Raw genomic sequence first — 18,284 nt, 5'->3', positions numbered from 1 at the left:
ATAGCAACACTTTTTTTTTCGAAACGCAATAATTTATTTAATTTGATTTATAAAGAATTAAAGTTTTCCTGTGAAAATGAAAATTCGTAGCCTGTATACATTTTATTCCTACGTAAATTTTGCTTCCTAATTCATTCTTGAATGTAGTTTTCAAGTTTCGAAGCTCACTAGATTTCACAGATGCGATGAATTTCTAGATTTTCTGAAAATTAAATAAATACGATCAAATGCTTTGAGGATTTGTCGGGATCACTTTTACTTTTAAAAAATGCGTCTCTTATTTTGTATTGTGTTTTCTTGTCTTCAGGAGAGTGTAATAAACTAAATTTAATTGGAAAACTAACTTGTAAAGATATCAACGATTTTTTTACCAATTTAGCTTTCAGTTTGGAAATTAATTTTTTTACGTTTAAAACATTTCCACAATTGGATTGATATAAATATTTTTTATACAGTGGTTTTTGTTCGAACAAGTAAAAAGTGCCAAGAGCTCTTAATGAATTGCCCTCTCGTCTATGAGGAGTGAATGAGCATTGTTTGCTCATTTGGCTCAGCGAGCCCACTTGACAGTTTGGTTTGACATCGTGTCTCTCATAATCACCTAATCATCTATTTCCACAATTTTAATTTTGAAAATTAATGATGGTTCAATCAATTCAAATTGTTCTACCTGTTGCATTATTTTTTCTAATTGTTTTTAATGGATTTACTGTAGAAGGAAGTAAAAAGGAGGCACAGTTGTATAGGTTTGTTCAGTTTGCAATTCAGCAAAAACTATAAATTTGCAGAGATCTTCTTACTAACTACAGTTACTTAGTGAGACCAGTAAGAAATCCGAAAAAAGCTTTGACAGTGACCATGAAAGTATTCATTCAACAAGTATTATTAGTGGATGCAAAACATCAAATGATTGAAGTGAATGCATGGCTCAAATATGTTAGTTTTTAAAAAATAATTTGGTTTCAAATTATTTTTTTTCAAGATTTGGACTGATTTTCGTTTACGATGGAATCCACTTGATTATGAAAATATCACTTCGGTTCGATTCCAAGGAGAAGATCAAATATGGCAACCAGATATCTTACTCTATAATCGATATATTGAAGAGTTCGTGTAACATTTCTGTATCTCAAAATACTTTCTATTGTTTCAGTGAGCAGGAAAGCTTTGACATCACTTACAAAACAAATGCAGTTGCATACAGTGATGGAGTTATAAATTGGATACCACCAGGAATTTTTAAAGTAAGATGAATGGGGTATTCTACTGTAAGTATACAGGAAATATTGCAGTTAAGCTGTAAAATGGACATAACACTCTTTCCATTTGATGAGCAAATCTGCTTTATGAAATTTGGCAGTTGGACTTATCACGGATTTGCTCTTGACTTGAGATTAGACGTCGTTAAAGGGCAAGGTACAATTAATTATAATAAAAGTAGTTAATGATTTTCTAGAAAAATACAACTGATTCCGCTTTGAAATATTACAATGAAACATTTTTCAGAACCGTCAGCTGATCTTTCTACTTATATCACTAATGGAGAATGGCATTTGCTCTCAGCTCCAGCTAGAAGAGAAGAAAAATTCTATAAATGTTGCAAAGAGCCGTATCCAACTGTGAAGTCAGAAATGAACATTACTATTTCATAAACTGATACCTTTTTTCCTCAGATTTTATCTCCATCTCCGTCGTCGAACATTCTACTACGTTTTCAATGTAGTTTTACCAACATTACTTGTATCATTCATGTCTCTTCTAGCATTTTGTCTGCCTGCAACTGATTTGAGTGAAAAGATCGGATTACGTAAGTTGCGAACTACATATGATGATCACTGAATAGAATTTTATATTTTTCAGAAACTACAATCTTGCTATCCGTATGTTTCTTCTTGACAATTCTATCTGAAATGACTCCAACAACATCTGAAGCTGTACCTCTACTTGGAGTATTCTTCTCAGCACTCACGTTCATTGTAGCAATGTCAACTACATTTACTATATTGGTTCTAAATATTCGTTATCGACAGATCACAAATCATTATTTATCTCCAATGGTAGTAAATACGTGAAAACTTGAACGGCATTACTAGATTATGTTCCAGTTTCGATCGATATTTCTAGAATGTTTGCCATGGCTTATGATGATGAAAAGACCAGATCACAAATTTCGTCGTGGATCTTCGTATCGTGATAGTTCAGCAGATCAATGTGTTCAGGTTTCAAATAAAGGTATTAACTTTACAAATACAAAATGAATTTCAGTGTGCAAAAAACGCCGAGTTAAAAAGCATTCTTCGTGGAACCGACAATCAACAACAAATTGAAACCAACACGTTTTATCCGTTTCCTACAGAAACATTGTCACTGAACAGAAAAGTTGGAGATGTAAGTTCAAATTATTTTATTTTATCACAATGATTTAAGATAACCCGTAAAATAAAAAATGATGATCTAAAATATAAGTTAATTTGGTAAAATAAATCAAGGTCTCAAATACAAAAAAGGCGAGTATTTGACGGAGGCATGGTGGAAGAAGCTGATTGAAGTCCTACTGTAGATTGCCACGTGGCTTAAGTTTCTCAAATCATCATTGTCATTGTATACCTCTGTACGTAGTGGGCTTGAAATGCAATCCGTAATTTTTGGGATCATTTGCCCACACTGAAAACTTTTATTCAGCTTTAAATTGAATTTTCAACGATGTTTCAAAACCTTATCAACACTCCTTTTGTTTGACATCATATAAAACAAAAAACGCCGGAAAACCTTTTGCTCCGAAGGATTCAATGAAGAAAGGGGTGGATTATGCTTTATGATCTGAAAATTTTAAACTTTAAACTGAAAAGTTAAAAAAAAAGACTCACCGGTGCTTTCCAATCATCTAGCCTATAAGACGCTAATAGTTGTTTATGACGTTCACTACATTCAACTTTCTGAAATTAGATATTCGTTTCCAGGAATATTTAATTGTCTAATTCACTCTTTGGAAAACAAGTAATAGTACAGCTACTTGTTCCACTTCCTTGATAATATTCTCCAATAAAGGACATCTCTTATCTTCTTTCATTGTCATCATCCAAACTTTATCAGTATAAACCATATACTCATTCCATCTCTCTTCTATCAAAATCGAATCCATAATGTAATAAAGTACAATGAGACGCTCCAGAAAATCCAGTTGACCATCAGCCGGAACTGCGACAAGATGGTTTTCCCCTAAACCATTTGAAATAATTTTAGTTTTTAAATACATTTCACAAACCTCTAACCAAGACATCCCGTGCCTCAATAGGCTTATCAATGCTCATAAGAGCAACTCCACCGTCACGAGCAATAGTATGAACAACTGTTGGATCCATGTGTCTAATTGCCACATCGAGTGCTTTGTTGAATAAACGAGCAATGTCTCCACTTATATATTGCTCAACTGCAAAATGTCTTTCAAGAAGAATTTGACTATTATTTGAACTACAACCCTATATTCTTTTTAATCGCTAAATTTAAAGAAAATTACCAAAAAAACGTACACGGTAGATCGGAATCTCTTTTCCATATACTAACTAATGCATGCGCAGCACCTTGATAGTAGAATATCAGTTTTCCGTATTCTGGTTTCCGAGTCTTATCCGTACTTCGATTTTCAACAATTGTTGCTAATTTTTCGTACGACAGCCACATATGCAAATAATCATTATCAAGTCTGAAAAATTTCTAGTAATTTGATTTTTAAAAATACGAACTTACTTTAAGCGTTTCAGTTTTTGAAGAAGTTCCTCTTCGGTCTCAATATTCCTTCCTGCATCATGCTCGTGGTTTCTTTTTGGAGTCAATGATAATTTTTGAAACATATTTTTTGCTTTTGATTCAGCCATTTCAAATTAATCTGAAACTTTCAGGGATTGTTCATACAACGAAGATGCCAAATTCATGAAGAAGCTAGAAGTGAGAAGTTTACACATGGAATGCTTGCATGTGAGAAATCACTTCGAGAAAATGGTAGGGGATACCTATGATATTGCTGGTGTAGTTGTTCTATTTCAGGATCCGAACTAGCTAATATATTGGTCACAATTTTGAAAATGTACGAAGTAATGGTATCCCAAGTCGAAAGAATTCGGAAAAGGATTGCACTAAAAAGAAAAAGAAAGGATATCCAGGTTTGAAAAGAATATATTTAAAATGAAAAGATAAATAGTCAATAAATTGAGTGGCCGTGGAAGAGAATGTCCTTCTGTTTGGACTGTCTGAGTCTCTTTTAGAGAGGGAAGAGGCATAGAGTACTTCGCGGAAAAAATGAGTCTGGTCTGGACAACGAGATAGATAGAGAGAGCCAACCGTACTCGGTCAAATGTAATGCATGTATTATATTGTCATATATGCCCCAAAATAGGGTTTAAGTTATTTTATACAATTGACAACATTATTAACATTTCTTTTTAGAGTTAGATCAACCTTATAGTTCAATACTTTATTTCCTCTATTACCATTCCAGTCTCTTATAGTCACACTTACCAGCAAATAAAAAATAGTCCTACATGCAGGCCTAATAAAAAAACAATGTTTATTTCAAATTTTAGGACGAATGGAAGTTTGCAGCTCAAGCAGTTGACCGATTCTGCCTTATAATCTTCACAATTGTTTTTATAATTTGTTGCTTCATTTTTGTTGCAATTCCACCTATCAAAATATTGGATTGAACTAAAAAATATTAAATGAATATTTTTATTGTTTCAAAGCTCACACATAAACAAATTTGCAAATAATAAAAATGGGGGATATATTTAGATTTGAAAAAGTAAACCGTATTTCAAGTTTTTTGGTCAGTCAGCAGTTTTAGAAAAAAAAAATTGTTGGAACCCATTTTGAATTTTTGAAATTTTTCATGGACTAGAATGGAAAGAGTAAGCGGGTATTTCAGGGATTTGACAAGATGATTATTGGAGAAGTAGAGATGAAATATTTGATATTTTATGAGGTTCATTTTCTTGGAGATGCTGGGATTTCTCTTCGTTGACCACTGCTTATTCCAGTCATACTTCTACGTGTTGGTTCTCTTTTCATCGTTCCACTTTTTGTGAATACCTGAAACATTTAATTTTTGTAAAATGTGATAAGGCATAAATGCATACCTGTCCGATTTTTTCAGCAAAATTAACACTGCTAATAGATTCATTCAAACTCTTTGCATCTGGTGATAAATGCACAATGACCAGAGTTTTACTGTCTCCATCTGAAAATAATATTTAAAAGGGAAATCCCAATATATTATGAAACTCACTCAAGCTATCTTCAAGAATTCTTGTCAATTGACAATTTCTGAATGGAATATGTTTTTGATTCTGGCGAAGAGCAAGTACAACATTTCCAAGTTCAGATAGAGATTTATTGATAGCTTGAGCTTCTTTTAGCAGTTGACCGGTTGCATTCGTTTGAGAAACTCTCTCTGATCCAGCAAGATCTACCAAATTCAGACGACCTGAATAAATCATATATTCAAAATATTTTTTCACTTGAAAAATGACATACCAACTGTAGTTGCTTTTGTTATAAGATTTGTGGCCGATACTAAAACTCTAACAATAACATGAGAACGACTGGATTCAATATTGGCTTCAGTAGCAGCTACAGCCTGAAAATTGAAAATTTAGAATATGAAGTTGTTTCAAATTCACCTTATTCTTTCTTCCTCTAGCAAGCGTTTCCGTGACTTCTTCTGCAGAGTTCACTGAAACTTCCTCAAGTCCTGGAATTGAGCTTCTCCCTTCTTCAGTTTGACGAATTGCCAAATTTGTGTTGGAAGTGTTCAAGAGATCACTGAAAAATGAATTTGCAATTTTAGGTTAAAAAAAAAGTCAATTTACCGTATTTTTTCATTGTATATCTCCATCATGGCAACTTTAATATCATATTTTATATCGCCCGTTCTCTCCTTCGCAGTTTCGAACAATTGCATAATAGCTCTTTGATTGATTCCAGGCATTGTGACGGGACCCTGAAAATTGGAAATTTAAAGTTCTATTGAAAATTTAATTAAACTTACATCCATAGTGTATGTTTTTCCACTTCCGGTGTGTCCATACGCAAATATGCATACATTATAACCATCAATGCAAGATGTAATAATCGGAGAAACTTCATTAAATATCTGATCTTGCGAGAAATCAGTTGGAATAACCTTGTCAGCTCCAGCACTAGTTTTCCGAGTTCCCGTTGTGTTTGACACGTGGACAACTCCGTTATCCATTTCATCTATCACGACAACTGGTTTTTGATTGTCAGTTTCTGATGCAAGTTGTGGACGGATACGGTAGAATACACGAATGTTACCTTAAAAATTGAAAATTTTAGTTTTTTGGAAAGTAGTTATAAAGATCAATCATTCCGATTTCTTGGAATATTTCAATCAATTTAGAACTTACCATTCAACTCAACCAATTGATTGTGTAATTGCTTTCGTTTTTCCATTTCTGCTTTGTATCTTTCAATGAGAACTCGGAAGAAATCAGTTGTCTTTGAAGTGAGCATCATTCTCATTTCAGCCATACATACATTGAATGCATCTTTTGTATCCAATGCTAGTCTCTTCAATTCATCTTTTTCAGTTTTCAGCTCTTCTGCACATCTCTGAAGTTTCTTCCAATGCCCTTCTTCTCTCATTGATTGAACCATTTGAGGATATGGCTTTATGACGTCACCCGTTGGTTGGGGGCTCACTGATCTGGGAACCGAACATGAAGAATCACGGCTGGAATACACAGGAAAACATGCAAAGGCTTGCAAACGGAAAATAAATTACACTACATTTTTGACCTACTTTTCAAAAAATTCAAGTGTTCAAACTATTTTCACAAGACAATCACATTACAATAAAATGGTTACCTCAAAGCAAATCGATCCTCATTGCTTGTCATATCACTTTCATAATCTTCATCAGTTTCCAATAACTCATTCACTCTTGCCACTTTTTGCATTTGGCTCAGCGCATTTTTCAATCGTAGATTTTCTTCCGAAAGATTTCCGAAATCCAGTGAAAGAACTGAAATTCCTTTCAGCATATTTGACCGATTTGTGTATGACGTGGCACGGCCTGCAATTCAATTTCAACATTTAATAACCTGATCATTCCAATTAGCCGTTTGCTAGATTATTGTTTAGAAATAAGCTGTTGTAAGTTTTGTTTGGACTTGCGAAATTAAAGTGAACATGTAATGATGTTAGAAAAATATTATCAGTATCGGCCGGATTGAAATGATTTTGGTAGAATATGTGAAATTGAAAAAAGGCACTGTCAACCAAAAAACCAAGTAGAAAATAATAAAGATTAAACACTATAAAATCATGCCAATCCGACCACCACAACACAATTACTTTAAGAAAAAACAAAAATGCGTATTAAAAGATAACACTTTTGAGCTAAAGATAGCCAAATCACACGACGATCAAAAAATTGGGATTAAAAAACACGGTACTCATGACAATATATCAAGTAAGTGTCTAAGATTACGGATAAGTAATACGGGGTTTTAATCATGCAAAACTTCACAAAAATTCACTACACACGACAGTGCGTACCTTGAATAAAATCTTCCATATTTGCAATTCGTGACTCTTGTTCGTCTATAATATCTTCTAAATTTCTCAGAAGTCGGTCTTTTGTCTCAATGTGTGTCTCCAGAATTCGCATTTGCAACTTCATATTTACGAGTTCCACCTGAAATTGAACAATAATTGGAATGTGAATTAGAATTCTGGTACACAATTTTTTAATAAACTCAGTGAAAAATGGTTCAATCAATTTCAGAAAAAAAAAATCTTAAAATATTCTCTCAAACTTTGTGCAACTAGTGACACTAGTTAAACCAAAAACAAACTGAAATTAGAACAAACCTCATGAATATACTTGCATTGTTGGAAAATATCGACTTCGCCGACATGCGAATCCATTTTTAAAGTCAAAAATGGAGTGAGAGACTCCTGTGTTTATGTGTGTCGATCGTTTATTTTTTCTGGAAAACAGTAATTCTAGGGTGCAGCGGTTGAGGAAAACAACGCAAAAAACGGAGACAAAAATTTTTGTGTTCATTTAGAAACATAGAGGATAGTCAACATATTTAAGAGTATGTAAAATTGAAAAAGGAAATAAAAAGTGAACAAAATGTCAACAACGTTCGATTTTTTACTTTCTCTTTCTGTCTACTATATCGTAGCCAGATCAAAAAGGATAATCTTTTAGTTAGCAACTAAAACAACAGGAAAAAAACAAAAAAAAGTAAAATATAGCAACTGAATGGCATTCAAAAGTATCTCAAGTGGTCTTCTATACAAGACCAAGCCGAAAATGAATTGTTGGTCAGGTATTATTAGCGGAAAAAGGGAAGAAAAGAAAAAACCGAGAAGAAGTGAAAGAACTGGTCGAATATGGAGAAAAAGGTGAAGAAGTATCTCTGCAAATACAGTGATTCCACGTCATAAAAAAGTGAGAGAAGGTAAACTAATAAAAATTGAAGAAGGAATGAGGAGGATGAAAAGTTGAAAGGGCACAGAGAAAGAGCTTGTAGCGAAACAGGCGCACAAATCAAACATGAAATTGAATACAATGTAGACTGATGGCAGAACATTGAACAAAAAGGAAGAGAAAATTATTTGTGATCTGATCTCGGTACTGTTTTGTTTGCCGTCAAGCACTTTCATGAATGAGGTTAATTTTGTATTTATAGAAAATTCACAGAACGGTCGAGTTTCAAATAGTGGAAAAGGTATCATCAACTTGCTATAACCTAGTTTATTCCATCGCTCCAAAATTCTTGTAAATGTATAGAATTTTCATAGAACAACTGATGAGAATATATTGGTTGATTAAAAAACATTTTGAAACAGAAATTAAGCCCAATTTATTGAATATTTGGAGGTTTGAATAAATGGTTATTAAAAACTCAGAGCTTGTTTTCTGATAATATAAAGAATGATCTTTAAATAAATTAAAACAATTTGTTTATAATGAATATTGATGATTTCATTAAGCTTGTCTGACTCGGGTCACTCTACAGAATAACGAACGAAGAATTCTGACTAAAGCCAATAAGATTTGTGGAAAAATGTTTGAATTCCATCACCCGGAGCTCATGATTTGTTCTTTTCTTTCTTCCAACATCATTCCATTTCACATTTTCACAAACGAGCCTGTGTTCGGTTACAAGAGCTCATAAACTTCTAGTGCACATTTTCACATTTTCAAGTGGTTGAAAAAGAAAAAAAAACGAAAAGTGACGACGGTAGTGAAGAAATCTGAAGAAAAAAGAAGAAGCATGTCGATTCACATTGAATTGATGAGAAGGAAAAGGATGGAGTGTGCTCCGAGAAACCGACGAGCAACATGATTTATTAGTTGTGACCCACAAAAAAGGAGTGACACGAAATGGGAAAAAGTCTGTTTTGGGTAGCATCTAGATCAGAGAAATTCAGGCGATAGGCATATAAATACAAGGAAAAGTCTAAATTGGATTGGTGTTCAATGATGGAAGTTCCAAGACAAAATTCAATGACCAATCAGAAATTTCAAGAGTTAAGCGATGATGGTGGTGGACTACGGGCATGAATGTGTTTGTAAAAGTGATCAAAATGATGCGGAAAAGTGATCGAAAAGAGACGAAAGTAGGCGGAGTTGGGCGGAAATGAGAGGGACGCGGAACGGGCACACACACACGTAATAGGCAGTAAGCCAATTGTTTCTGCTCGTTTTTCAGGTTTCATTTCTTGTTTTATGGCGAGAACATACACATTACATAACACAAACAAATAGTTTTCCGTGTAATTGTGATGACCACGACAAGACCGCTAATTACAGAACATGAGAATTTGGAGAATTTAAGCGCAGAAGGAGAGAGAGAGAGATAGGGAAAGAGTTCGAAATGTGGAACATCAAGAAAAATGTTGGTATTGAACTAGAATAATTTTTAAAAATTGCTTCACCAATATCTTTCGTGCTCTTGAAATCTAGACACATACCTCATTTTTGATTAGTAGTTCACACTTTCACTTCATTTTAAAAGGTTATTTTTATTTCGAAGATATATCAATAAATAATTAAAAACAAAACTATAAAGAAAGAAATTATACATACTTTATTAGTTGACACTTAAAAAAACAAATGGTAACAAAAATATGACTTGTTAAAATTTGGTAATGGGATGCAAAGCTAATATAGGGAAAAACGATGAAAGAACTTAAAATCGACGTTTTTCAAATTGAAATGCACTCCAAACTGAGTCCCTAGTTTTTTTTGAATTTCCAAAGTCATCAGCTTAATACAGAGACAACAACGAAAAACTACAGAAAGTACAAAATGAAAGTGAGTTTCCGTGAAACGGATGGATTACCATCACCTCCCAAACCGGGCATGTTCATACAACTTGTACATAATAACGGTGAGGGTGGCGACCTCACCAAACGATGATCAGGGAGAATCGGAAAAAAGGAGAGAGGCATCGGATGAACAGAAAGGATGAACAGAAAGGAGAAAGGATATGAGTATATGTACCGCCTGGAGAAATAAATTCATAGAGGATTAGAGAAGTGAAGTATGAGGTTGAGGGAGAGGGAGAGGGGCACACGCATAATATAAATAAACAGGCGTTGCGAAGAACCTTTCCTACTAGTTGGTGGCCGGCAAATTATTGGTCAGGTCTTCTGTGTAGATTTTTTCAAACTAAAAATATAGATTTTTTAGAAAAAAAACTAAGTTACTGAACTAAGTTACTGAATATTGTAATTTCCTGGAAACTGAGAACATTAGCTACTTCAATCAGTTTTTGGAAACTCATTACATGGCTGAAAATGCCGTCATAAGATTTAGTAAGTCCAACAATATTTATGTTTAAAATGTAAAAAAAAACAGAGCTTCCATTTTGGCAGTAATTTAAAAGAGAGATACTTTTTAAAAATGTACATTTCATTTTTAAAAGTGAAAGCAAAATTATAGCTTGATAAGAAAACATACAAAATATCTAAAACAAATAAAATGTGTAAAATGTGTTTATAATAGAATGCTTTATATACTCACGATATGATAAGTTTATCCGATCGGATAACTAGTTCAAGTGATAAAAAGTTAGGTGTGGTTTATCTCATGCATGAAGTTATCTTTTTGAGTATCATTTGCAAATAAATAATATGCTTCAATTTATTGATAATCGATCAAATAAAATTGCATTGAAAAATCACAGAAATATCAAAGCTTCAATGATGTACGATGGCATATCAATATCTTAAAAATGACAAAATAGGAGAGAAAATGACAGATGGATATTTTAATGAAAAGTGACACACATTGCCCTACTAAAAAGCAAATTTTCGCAAAAGAAAAAAAATGCAAAAAGAAAGGATGTGGGTGTGTTTCAAATTGACTCACTTCTTCTTGCTGTCTCTTTCTGAATTTCTTCCATTTCTCACTTTCTGTTCCATATTTGGCTTGCGGGGGCTCTTCCGCGAGCCCATTAGAGAGTACAGGACTTTGAAGAGATTTAGAGAAAGAGAGAAACATAGAGAGTAAGAGATGCAGTAAACAACAACAAAGCAGAAGGAGCCAGCCGATAGGGAGGAGTAAAATGAGATGAATTAGCTAGGGTAGCGGTTTTACGTTTTGAAAACGAAAAACGATGAATTTTGAATGAGATACTACGGGTACGAAAACGAATAATGAGAGAGAAGGCGAGAAATTTGAGTTTTTTATTGAAATATTTGCCAGAATCATTGCGATGGGTGACCAATGCTCAATTTCTTTAAAAATATTTATTTGGAAAAAATAAAGTGCATATGAGAGATGAATAAGTACGTACTGATTACATTTATTCAATTCGGTTAATGACTTAATATGTAGATGAATTTCATTTTTTGAAAACTAAATCATTTTAAGTGGAATAAAATGGAAGCACTTATCCACATTCATCCACTTTGCAAAATGAATTTAGAAGTGACCCTTCCGCTTCGAAGACGACGTCCTTTCACACATGGAACATGTTTCTGGTTCAGTTGTCATGGATACGCAGACTGGTCATTCTCTGCTGGATATCTACTTTGAATGCCTACAAATGGATAAATTCCCGAATTCCCGAAAAAAAACAAGACACCTTAAAAGTTTCCTCATATCATCAAAATATCACTGTAGAAAAATTGCTCTTTACTGTTCTATTAATTCAAACTTCCAAAGATATAATTTCAAAAAAATTCCGGATTTAAAGTATTTGCAGCAGTTTTAATAAATTAGCAACGTAGTGTGATTATAATTCTAGACAACACGTCTGAAAAATTAACTATTGTATTTTATAAAATTGGTACGGAAAAGTTTTTTTTGGAATACCTTGAAAATTATAGTGCCGAAGCATCTAACTATTTTATTTACCATCGACTTTCCCACAAACAACTAACCCATTTTCCAGTCAGTTTCTCCAAATCACAAATAGAGTTGTCAATCATCGGGAGGTGCAATCTTTGTCTTCAGGACGTACACCTTTCTCGTGTTTTCGATCTCTAAGATCAAGGTCAAAGAATATTAGAGCAGTAAACTCAGTCAAGAGCGAGTCACGGCAACTCGGTCCAAAACCATTTCTAATTAGTAAACTCTCAAAAACCACAACTAAATAGCTTAAAACCATTGTAAATTAGCTTATTTTTGCTAATTAGCAATGATTTTAAGCTAATTAGTTGTGGTTTTTGAGAGTTTACTAATTAGAAATGGTTTTGGACCGAGTTGCCGTGACTCGCTCTTGACTGAGAAGTAATTCTATTTTTAAATACAAGTAAGCTTTAAAATGAATGAGAGATAGTCGTGTGTTATGAACACCTGAAAACTCAAACTTCACTTATTGATGGTCTCACATAACACTTTCAGGAATGTTATAGGAGCCTGACTGGAGCTCAGTTGAGACGACCGAAGAACGTGAAAAAGGTACCCCCTGAAGCCCGAGTTGTGTTCTGGATAAGAAATCTAATGGGCTTCTATGCACCTGAATTGACGATAATTATCACCGAACTGAAAATTCATTTCTTTTTGTGCCAAGCTCGCCTCGTAAAAAATCCCAATGCAAAGAATCCTAAACTTTCATTTAAATATTTTCAGAATTTATTGTCAATTATATTAGTGTCCCTGTGTTTTTCTTGTTCTTTACATAAAAACAAAATAGGGGCATTTCAATAAATTTAACTCCAGCTGCTCAATGAAATATTGCTATAAAAATAGAGTTCTGAATATCTCTTACACAAAGTTTTGTTTTATTGAACAACACAGATTCCAATAAATTGTTACATCTACCGTAATCTTCAGTCTTTTTCTTACGTAATTCTGTTCAGATCAAATGATGCCATTATTCGAGTTTCTTCTCAATTTATCGAACCGCAGCTGACTCTCTTAAACTATAGTGAAATGGGGCAGATGTTTGTGGAATTCCCACTCTTGCAGCCGCCCGCCGTGTGTTCACCTCATCATTTATCAACTCTAATTGCACTTCAAAATAACATAGACTTGTTTGTGTGATATAGGGCGTAAGCCCGTTGATAACAGTTGTCAGGGTCATCACCTTGTCTCTTTTCACCCCGTGTCAAATTTCAGGAATGTGCAATATCAGAGTGATTGAAGAGTCGCAGTGAATGAAAGAAACAATGTAAAATCCTTCGTCAAGTCAGCCAGGGTACGGCTCATTTTTTGAGCAAAGAGCAGTACGGCTCACTGGTTGAGGTAGCTCATGCTTTCTTTTAAAATCATAAGATAACTGATGATCAGAAACATATTCGAGAACAACAGGCACGTGAGGTTTGTGTTCCGAACTTATCAATTTTATCTCTTTTGCCGCCGATTCTTTGATATTTTTCTGTTGATATATTCTTTAGAGATCTGCCTCAAGATGTTTATCAATATGAATGCTCCAATGAAATTAGAAACTTTTTGAAAATTTCAAGCATTGTGACTTTATAGATCAAGTGACTTTTTGATGATTTTGATTTTGATTTTTGATTGTTTTGCCTTGGCATATTTAAAATTTCAGGCATTCGAAAAATTATCTACACAGCTCGTATGTTTAATATGGATTCTGTAACTTTTTGAAAAGTGATTATGTAAGATTGGTTTTCATACTTCCTGGCCAGTCTCTATCAATACACCAATTTTAAATAAGTGTTAAATTAAGATATCGATTGAGTTTCGGGCCCAGACTGTTCTCTTAAGTCGAGATTAATTTTGAACTTAGTTTTCGGCAAAACTCAACTTACCAGAGTATGAAACATTTGTTAACTATTCATCATTGTATACTTTTTCATTGCAAGCTTTTAGAAAAATGCATTTAAAACTCAAAAAGAAATTCTGTTCAAATGAAAATGTTTTCAAATATTTGTTCGTATCTTACCAGAAATTAACAGTTGCATCCTCTGAAAGTACTTGTGGCAAATGTTCTGAAATTGTTTTCTGCCAAAATGTCAGAAGCTATATTTATGTTACTTTCCCTCAAGTTCAAACTTAGTTGTTATTGTGTTGTTGTGACCCCTAACTCAAGATTTTCTCAACTATTTTGATCATCTGACTATGGGTCCGCCCATTATATTCTACTTAAGAAGAAAACACTTTTTTTCAGTAAGACTCTTGACCTCATTACAGCATGATCATATCTTGATAATGACTTGATAGCATGACTTGATAATTGTACAGTCTAAATTAAATCAAAATAACAAAATTGTTTTTGATTTCTTTGTAGGCACGAGGTAGGTGGATGCACCTACGTAGGCGCACTCAAAACCAAGAAACACTAATGAAGCTCAAGTTAAACATAATTGCATCATTTACAATTTCTTACAAAAAACCTAGCGAATTTCGAAACCTACATTCTCACGTAAGTTATTTCAAGAGTTTGTGTGTAACTTGACAATCTTCTCATCCTAACCAACTGTCATGTTTTCACCTCAAAAAAGTTTGACCACAACCCGTCAGATTTATGATCAGTTTGCTTTTCTCTTTTTCAAATATTAATGGAATGTGTCACATTTCCCACTATTTCTCACCTGCTCCGTTCGAGTTTTTTTTTCAAATTTTCATCGATGTACCACTTGAAATTGTGTGACGCAGCTTACTGCTTTTCAATAGTTTATTTGTTTGTTCTTTCTATATGTCACGTAACTCTGTGGCAGCACCGCCTCTTGCCTCATTTTGGTTTTTACACTGATTCAAAATATGTCAGATATGCATCCAAAAGCTGCAAACCCAAAGGAATTCTTAGAGAGCAAGTGGAAACATGCGTTCACTACATTTTTCGGTTTGTGATGATGATATGCATTTGATGTTTCAAAGTTCAACAATTTTCAGATCTCGACCAGAACGGATTGATCGAGTGGAAAGATTTCAAAGATCTGATAGAGGTATTTATATTTCAATCCTTCCAACAAAATGTTTGTCATATCGGAACAAAAATTGGGGCTTAAAAACTTCGAAAATTATTTTCTAGATTGTATCTAATAATAAGAGTCGTTTAAATGCGGATTAGCATTGCCTACTTCCCTATTTGTTTTGCATCCTGATTTCAAGCTCTCGGTAGTCTTTTGTTCCCTCTAAGATTGTTTATTCTTCTATAGTTTTGTTTTAATGAGCGTGAAGATGTCAACTGTCAAAGTGGTATAATCGTATGTGTATTATTTGAACATCCACAACATCTGCGATTCAAAGTTGCTACTTCCAATAATTCGATTCTACTTTGATCTAAACATTGTTCAAAATTTAATTTTCCTATATCTAGGTAATTGGAGAAGTTCGCGGACGCCGTTCGGATTTCTTCATGACCGCCCGTCTCTGCCTTCCAGATATTTGGCAAAAAATGACCGAGGCAATTGGAAAGGAAGAGGAAGATATTGTAAGTTTCTTTGATCCCTATGATCATCCTCATGTCTGTAGAAAAGTACTTTGAAAGTGTCACGTAGTATACATGTCTACATCCTTCTATCTTCTTATGTTTTTCATCTCGTAGATCACCCTTTCCGACTGGATTCAACTGTGCCAATCGTCGAGAAAATCAGTTCGTGAGCCGGCTTGGCAGAAAGCGTACGTTGAGTACATGTTTAAGCTTCTCGATGAATCGGGTAAAGAAACATGAACTGAGCCAGAAAATATGCGAAAAGTGTCATTTTCAGGCGATCATCTTGTAGATCAAGCTGAATATGTTCAAGTGCTCGGGTACTTTGGAGTCAATAGAAAGGACTCAAGTCATTGTTTTGACCAATTTGCTTTTGTAAGTATATCAGAAATAGAAAAATATTAACATGCCCATTAGATTCTCCTGCTAGAGAATACTTGATCATTTACGTTCCCCTAAAGCGTAGCCATAGATTTTTGTGTTCTCGAAAATCAAAATTTCAAACAAAATCTTTATTTCCTTTGAAGTTCTTCATTTCAGTCTTTTTGTTTTAATGCTTCAGTGAATTGTTTAGTTACCTTATCAGGTTAACATCGCTCTTTGATATGTGGATTCGAAATTATTCCAAAACAAAAATGAAAATCTTCAAAAATAAAATTCAAAAACAGCATCGTCCACTGCAGATTTTCGAAATCACACTTAATAATTTGTAATCCAACTTCTAAGAGCATTTTCTTTCTAGATTAACCAGCTACGTAGCAATCTGATCGAAATCTTAAAAATAAAAAAAGTAATATTTGTGAACGTTTTCTTATGTTGGAATTACACATGAATAATGCAATTTTTATAGTTTAGATACAATTTTACCTTTTCCGTTTAGTCTGGTGGTATTCACAGACAAATAACATTAAATTCAATATTCAAATCAAAAAATACGATTCAATTGTGAAATACAAACATTTTATTGAAATCATTTAATGAAAGTGGGTGGGTAGACCAAGAAGGATCATATTTAGCAATAATTTCACAGTGAGTAATTGATTTAAATGGGGAAAAACTCATATTGGCTCTTTGCTCTATCGAACTCCGAATTTCTTCATGGCTACTGTACCTAAAGAACTGTAGCATCTCAATTAAACTCGTTTTCGATGTGCTTTCCTCCCTGATATTATCTATTGCCCAGACTAATGATTTCATAAATTATTTGGGTGCCATATGAAATTTTAAAAGTTAAAACTTGAAAATAATTCAGTTCAAAAAGTTTCCAAACCTTAATAACTTAAATTTCAGAATCATCAAGGTCAACTTATCAATAGTATTGATAAAAAGAAATTCCATGTTCTTTGGAAACAATTCTTCCATTCAGAAGATCCATCTAGCCCTGGAAATTGGCTCTTAGGAAAAGTTTAATTGAAATAAATACCTATAATGTATTATTCTTGACTAATTTCGTACCGGTGTGTTTTTTATTTGAAATCTTTATAGTTTCATTCGATTTCTCCTTTCCCCTTTCTCCAAATTCTTTCCCCAATCCCCGCAACATACATTTAAATCACTTATACTTCCATATGCAATGAGCTTTTAAACGATTTATTGTCGTTATTCTTTCAATAAATAAAACTAATCGAAACTTAACTAAGTTTACAGAAAAAAAAATCAAAAAATCAAAAAAAAATACACAGTGGTCTGTTTATACTACAATATAGTAGAAATGGAACCCGATGAGAAGGGGAAGTCGTTGTGAGACCCGTTTAGACTGTAACAGGAAAATGATGAAATGATGTGAAGAAGTGCAACAATTAAAGTAGATCAAATATGGTGATTCTAACCCATTACAATGTTTCCACCAATTCGTCGACTCTGAAAGTATGAGAAAGTAAGAACATGTTTCAGATAATTAATAAAATAAACAAACCTTTGGACTTTTATGATGTCTGTGAGAAGGAAGTCTTTGTTCAAGAATATTCTCTAGACTTGCAATATTTCGAACAGCGTTCTGTCGGATTACTTCAAAATCTCGAATATCATAAGCCATTAGAGTGCAGATTGCATTGCAAAGAACAAGAAAATAGATGAAAATCCGCATTATAGAAGAAAGCAAAGGGTGTATGAAACTGAGTTGGTGTCACCCACAGAGCAAGTCCTTTATATGTCGCATGTGCCAGATTAAAGCAGACGACGACTTGCTCCGCCCATTTCAGTACTTTCTTCTCGAGCTCCGCCTATTTGGGGGGAGGAGGATTTTGCTGGAAATCGGATGAATGATAGTAGGGTGGTAATCGGATAATGCAAATAAAAAACATTTTAGCAGACATGTTCAAATGATGACAGAGAGACATAAGCGGATTTTAATATGACAGATGCTTTTGACATATATCATGAATAATCGAAACAATG

General features: G+C 33.7%; 5 protein-coding genes, 2 long non-coding RNA genes and 3 other non-coding genes across 14 annotated transcripts; 5 read left to right on the top strand and 5 right to left on the bottom strand.

Annotated features, from left to right (window-relative positions):
• Positions 1–566: 566 nt before the first annotated feature.
• Positions 567–4,733, top strand: acr-7 (Acetylcholine receptor subunit alpha-type acr-7). The gene is made up of 13 exons (NM_063246.5): positions 567–746; positions 789–936; positions 983–1,107; positions 1,154–1,244; positions 1,293–1,416; positions 1,507–1,624; positions 1,674–1,807; positions 1,861–2,057; positions 2,106–2,219; positions 2,266–2,388; positions 3,900–3,999; positions 4,045–4,160; positions 4,581–4,733. The coding sequence occupies exons 1-13, from the start codon at positions 640–642 to the stop codon at positions 4,698–4,700; spliced, it is 1,617 nt and encodes a 538-aa protein (NP_495647.1). The 5' UTR covers positions 567–639; the 3' UTR covers positions 4,701–4,733.
• T09A5.4 (uncharacterized protein) lies at positions 2,570–4,178 on the bottom strand. Its single transcript, NM_063247.3, has 7 exons — positions 4,011–4,178; positions 3,748–3,886; positions 3,531–3,703; positions 3,266–3,430; positions 2,984–3,219; positions 2,868–2,936; positions 2,570–2,820 (listed from the first exon to the last, which is right to left on the bottom strand). The coding sequence occupies exons 2-7, from the start codon at positions 3,873–3,875 to the stop codon at positions 2,698–2,700; spliced, it is 894 nt and encodes a 297-aa protein (NP_495648.1). The 5' UTR covers positions 3,876–3,886; positions 4,011–4,178; the 3' UTR covers positions 2,570–2,697.
• On the bottom strand, positions 4,711–8,011 carry klp-3. Of its 4 annotated transcripts, none has more exons than NM_001027161.5 (11): positions 7,891–8,011; positions 7,576–7,714; positions 6,883–7,090; positions 6,423–6,748; positions 6,044–6,330; positions 5,865–5,995; positions 5,676–5,817; positions 5,530–5,632; positions 5,282–5,479; positions 5,133–5,233; positions 4,711–5,085 (listed from the first exon to the last, which is right to left on the bottom strand). In NM_001027161.5, exons 1-11 carry the CDS (start codon positions 7,945–7,947, stop codon positions 4,981–4,983), a joined length of 1,797 nt encoding a protein of 598 aa, NP_001022332.1. In that variant the 5' UTR covers positions 7,948–8,011; the 3' UTR covers positions 4,711–4,980. The 4 variants fall into 4 exon arrangements, with proteins under 4 accessions (NP_001022332.1, NP_001364641.1, NP_001379016.1 ...); NM_001377824.1 differs by having other exon boundaries at positions 6,883–7,039; NM_001393128.1 differs by having other exon boundaries at positions 6,423–6,721; positions 6,883–7,039.
• An 867-nt stretch (positions 8,012–8,878) lies between these two features.
• linc-133 lies at positions 8,879–12,538 on the bottom strand. The gene is made up of 2 exons (NR_101719.1): positions 12,427–12,538; positions 8,879–12,083 (listed from the first exon to the last, which is right to left on the bottom strand). It is a non-coding gene; the product is annotated as a long non-coding RNA linc-133 (long non-coding RNA).
• linc-110 lies at positions 9,236–14,289 on the top strand. Its single transcript, NR_101718.1, has 2 exons — positions 9,236–9,266; positions 11,362–14,289. It is a non-coding gene; the product is annotated as a long non-coding RNA linc-110 (long non-coding RNA).
• On the top strand, positions 11,382–11,581 carry T09A5.18. The gene has a single exon (NR_051390.1). It is a non-coding gene; the product is annotated as an Unclassified non-coding RNA T09A5.18 (non-coding RNA).
• T09A5.16 lies at positions 13,536–13,719 on the top strand. The gene has a single exon (NR_051388.1). It is a non-coding gene; the product is annotated as an Unclassified non-coding RNA T09A5.16 (non-coding RNA).
• T09A5.21 lies at positions 13,577–13,719 on the bottom strand. The gene has a single exon (NR_051389.1). It is a non-coding gene; the product is annotated as an Unclassified non-coding RNA T09A5.21 (non-coding RNA).
• Positions 14,290–14,949: 660 nt separating the features above from the next.
• cex-2 (Calexcitin-2) lies at positions 14,950–17,526 on the top strand (the record flags this gene model as incomplete). 2 transcript variants are annotated; one of them, NM_001381511.3, is made up of 6 exons in its annotated part: positions 14,950–15,296; positions 15,347–15,399; positions 15,774–15,887; positions 16,002–16,113; positions 16,165–16,262; positions 17,178–17,526. In NM_001381511.3, the coding sequence occupies 6 exons, from the start codon at positions 15,224–15,226 to the stop codon at positions 17,295–17,297; spliced, it is 570 nt and encodes a 189-aa protein (NP_001366698.1). In that variant the 3' UTR covers positions 17,298–17,526. The 2 variants fall into 2 exon arrangements, with proteins under 2 accessions (NP_001366698.1, NP_001022328.2); NM_001027157.5 differs by having other exon boundaries at positions 15,224–15,296; positions 16,165–17,522.
• T09A5.14 (Neuropeptide-Like Protein) lies at positions 17,461–18,010 on the bottom strand. Its single transcript, NM_001027159.2, has 2 exons — positions 17,803–18,010; positions 17,461–17,747 (listed from the first exon to the last, which is right to left on the bottom strand). The coding sequence occupies exons 1-2, from the start codon at positions 17,971–17,973 to the stop codon at positions 17,712–17,714; spliced, it is 207 nt and encodes a 68-aa protein (NP_001022330.1). The 5' UTR covers positions 17,974–18,010; the 3' UTR covers positions 17,461–17,711.
• Between the last annotated feature and the right edge of the window lie 274 nt (positions 18,011–18,284).

Source organism: Caenorhabditis elegans, chromosome II, assembly GCF_000002985.6.
Source record: "Caenorhabditis elegans chromosome II".
NCBI lineage: Eukaryota > Metazoa > Nematoda > Chromadorea > Rhabditida > Rhabditidae > Caenorhabditis > Caenorhabditis elegans.
Note: the sequence above shows the minus strand (reverse complement) of the source record. Positions and strands in the feature narration are given on the sequence as shown.

Coding starts and splice junctions, on each gene's coding strand:
- T09A5.14 (NM_001027159.2), bottom strand. CDS start 17,973: ATGCGGATTTTCATCTATTTTCTTGTTCTTTGCAATGCAATCTGCACT. Junction 17,748..17,802: donor GACATCATAAAAGTCCAAAG/GTTTGTTTATTT, acceptor TCATACTTTCAG/AGTCGACGAATTGGTGGAAA.
- acr-7 (NM_063246.5), top strand. CDS start 640: ATGATGGTTCAATCAATTCAAATTGTTCTACCTGTTGCATTATTTTTT. Junction 2,389..3,899: donor TGAACAGAAAAGTTGGAGAT/GTAAGTTCAAAT, acceptor TGAAACTTTCAG/GGATTGTTCATACAACGAAG. Junction 4,000..4,044: donor GAAATCACTTCGAGAAAATG/GTAGGGGATACC, acceptor GTTCTATTTCAG/GATCCGAACTAGCTAATATA.
- klp-3 (NM_001027161.5), bottom strand. CDS start 7,947: ATGGATTCGCATGTCGGCGAAGTCGATATTTTCCAACAATGCAAGTAT. Junction 7,091..7,575: donor TATGGAAGATTTTATTCAAG/GTACGCACTGTC, acceptor ATTGAATTGCAG/GCCGTGCCACGTCATACACA. Junction 6,331..6,422: donor TCAATTGGTTGAGTTGAATG/GTAAGTTCTAAA, acceptor TCAATTTTTAAG/GTAACATTCGTGTATTCTAC.
- T09A5.4 (NM_063247.3), bottom strand. CDS start 3,875: ATGGCTGAATCAAAAGCAAAAAATATGTTTCAAAAATTATCATTGACT. Junction 3,704..3,747: donor CAAAAACTGAAACGCTTAAA/GTAAGTTCGTAT, acceptor GAAATTTTTCAG/ACTTGATAATGATTATTTGC. Junction 2,821..2,867: donor TAGATGATTGGAAAGCACCG/GTGAGTCTTTTT, acceptor TAAAATTTTCAG/ATCATAAAGCATAATCCACC.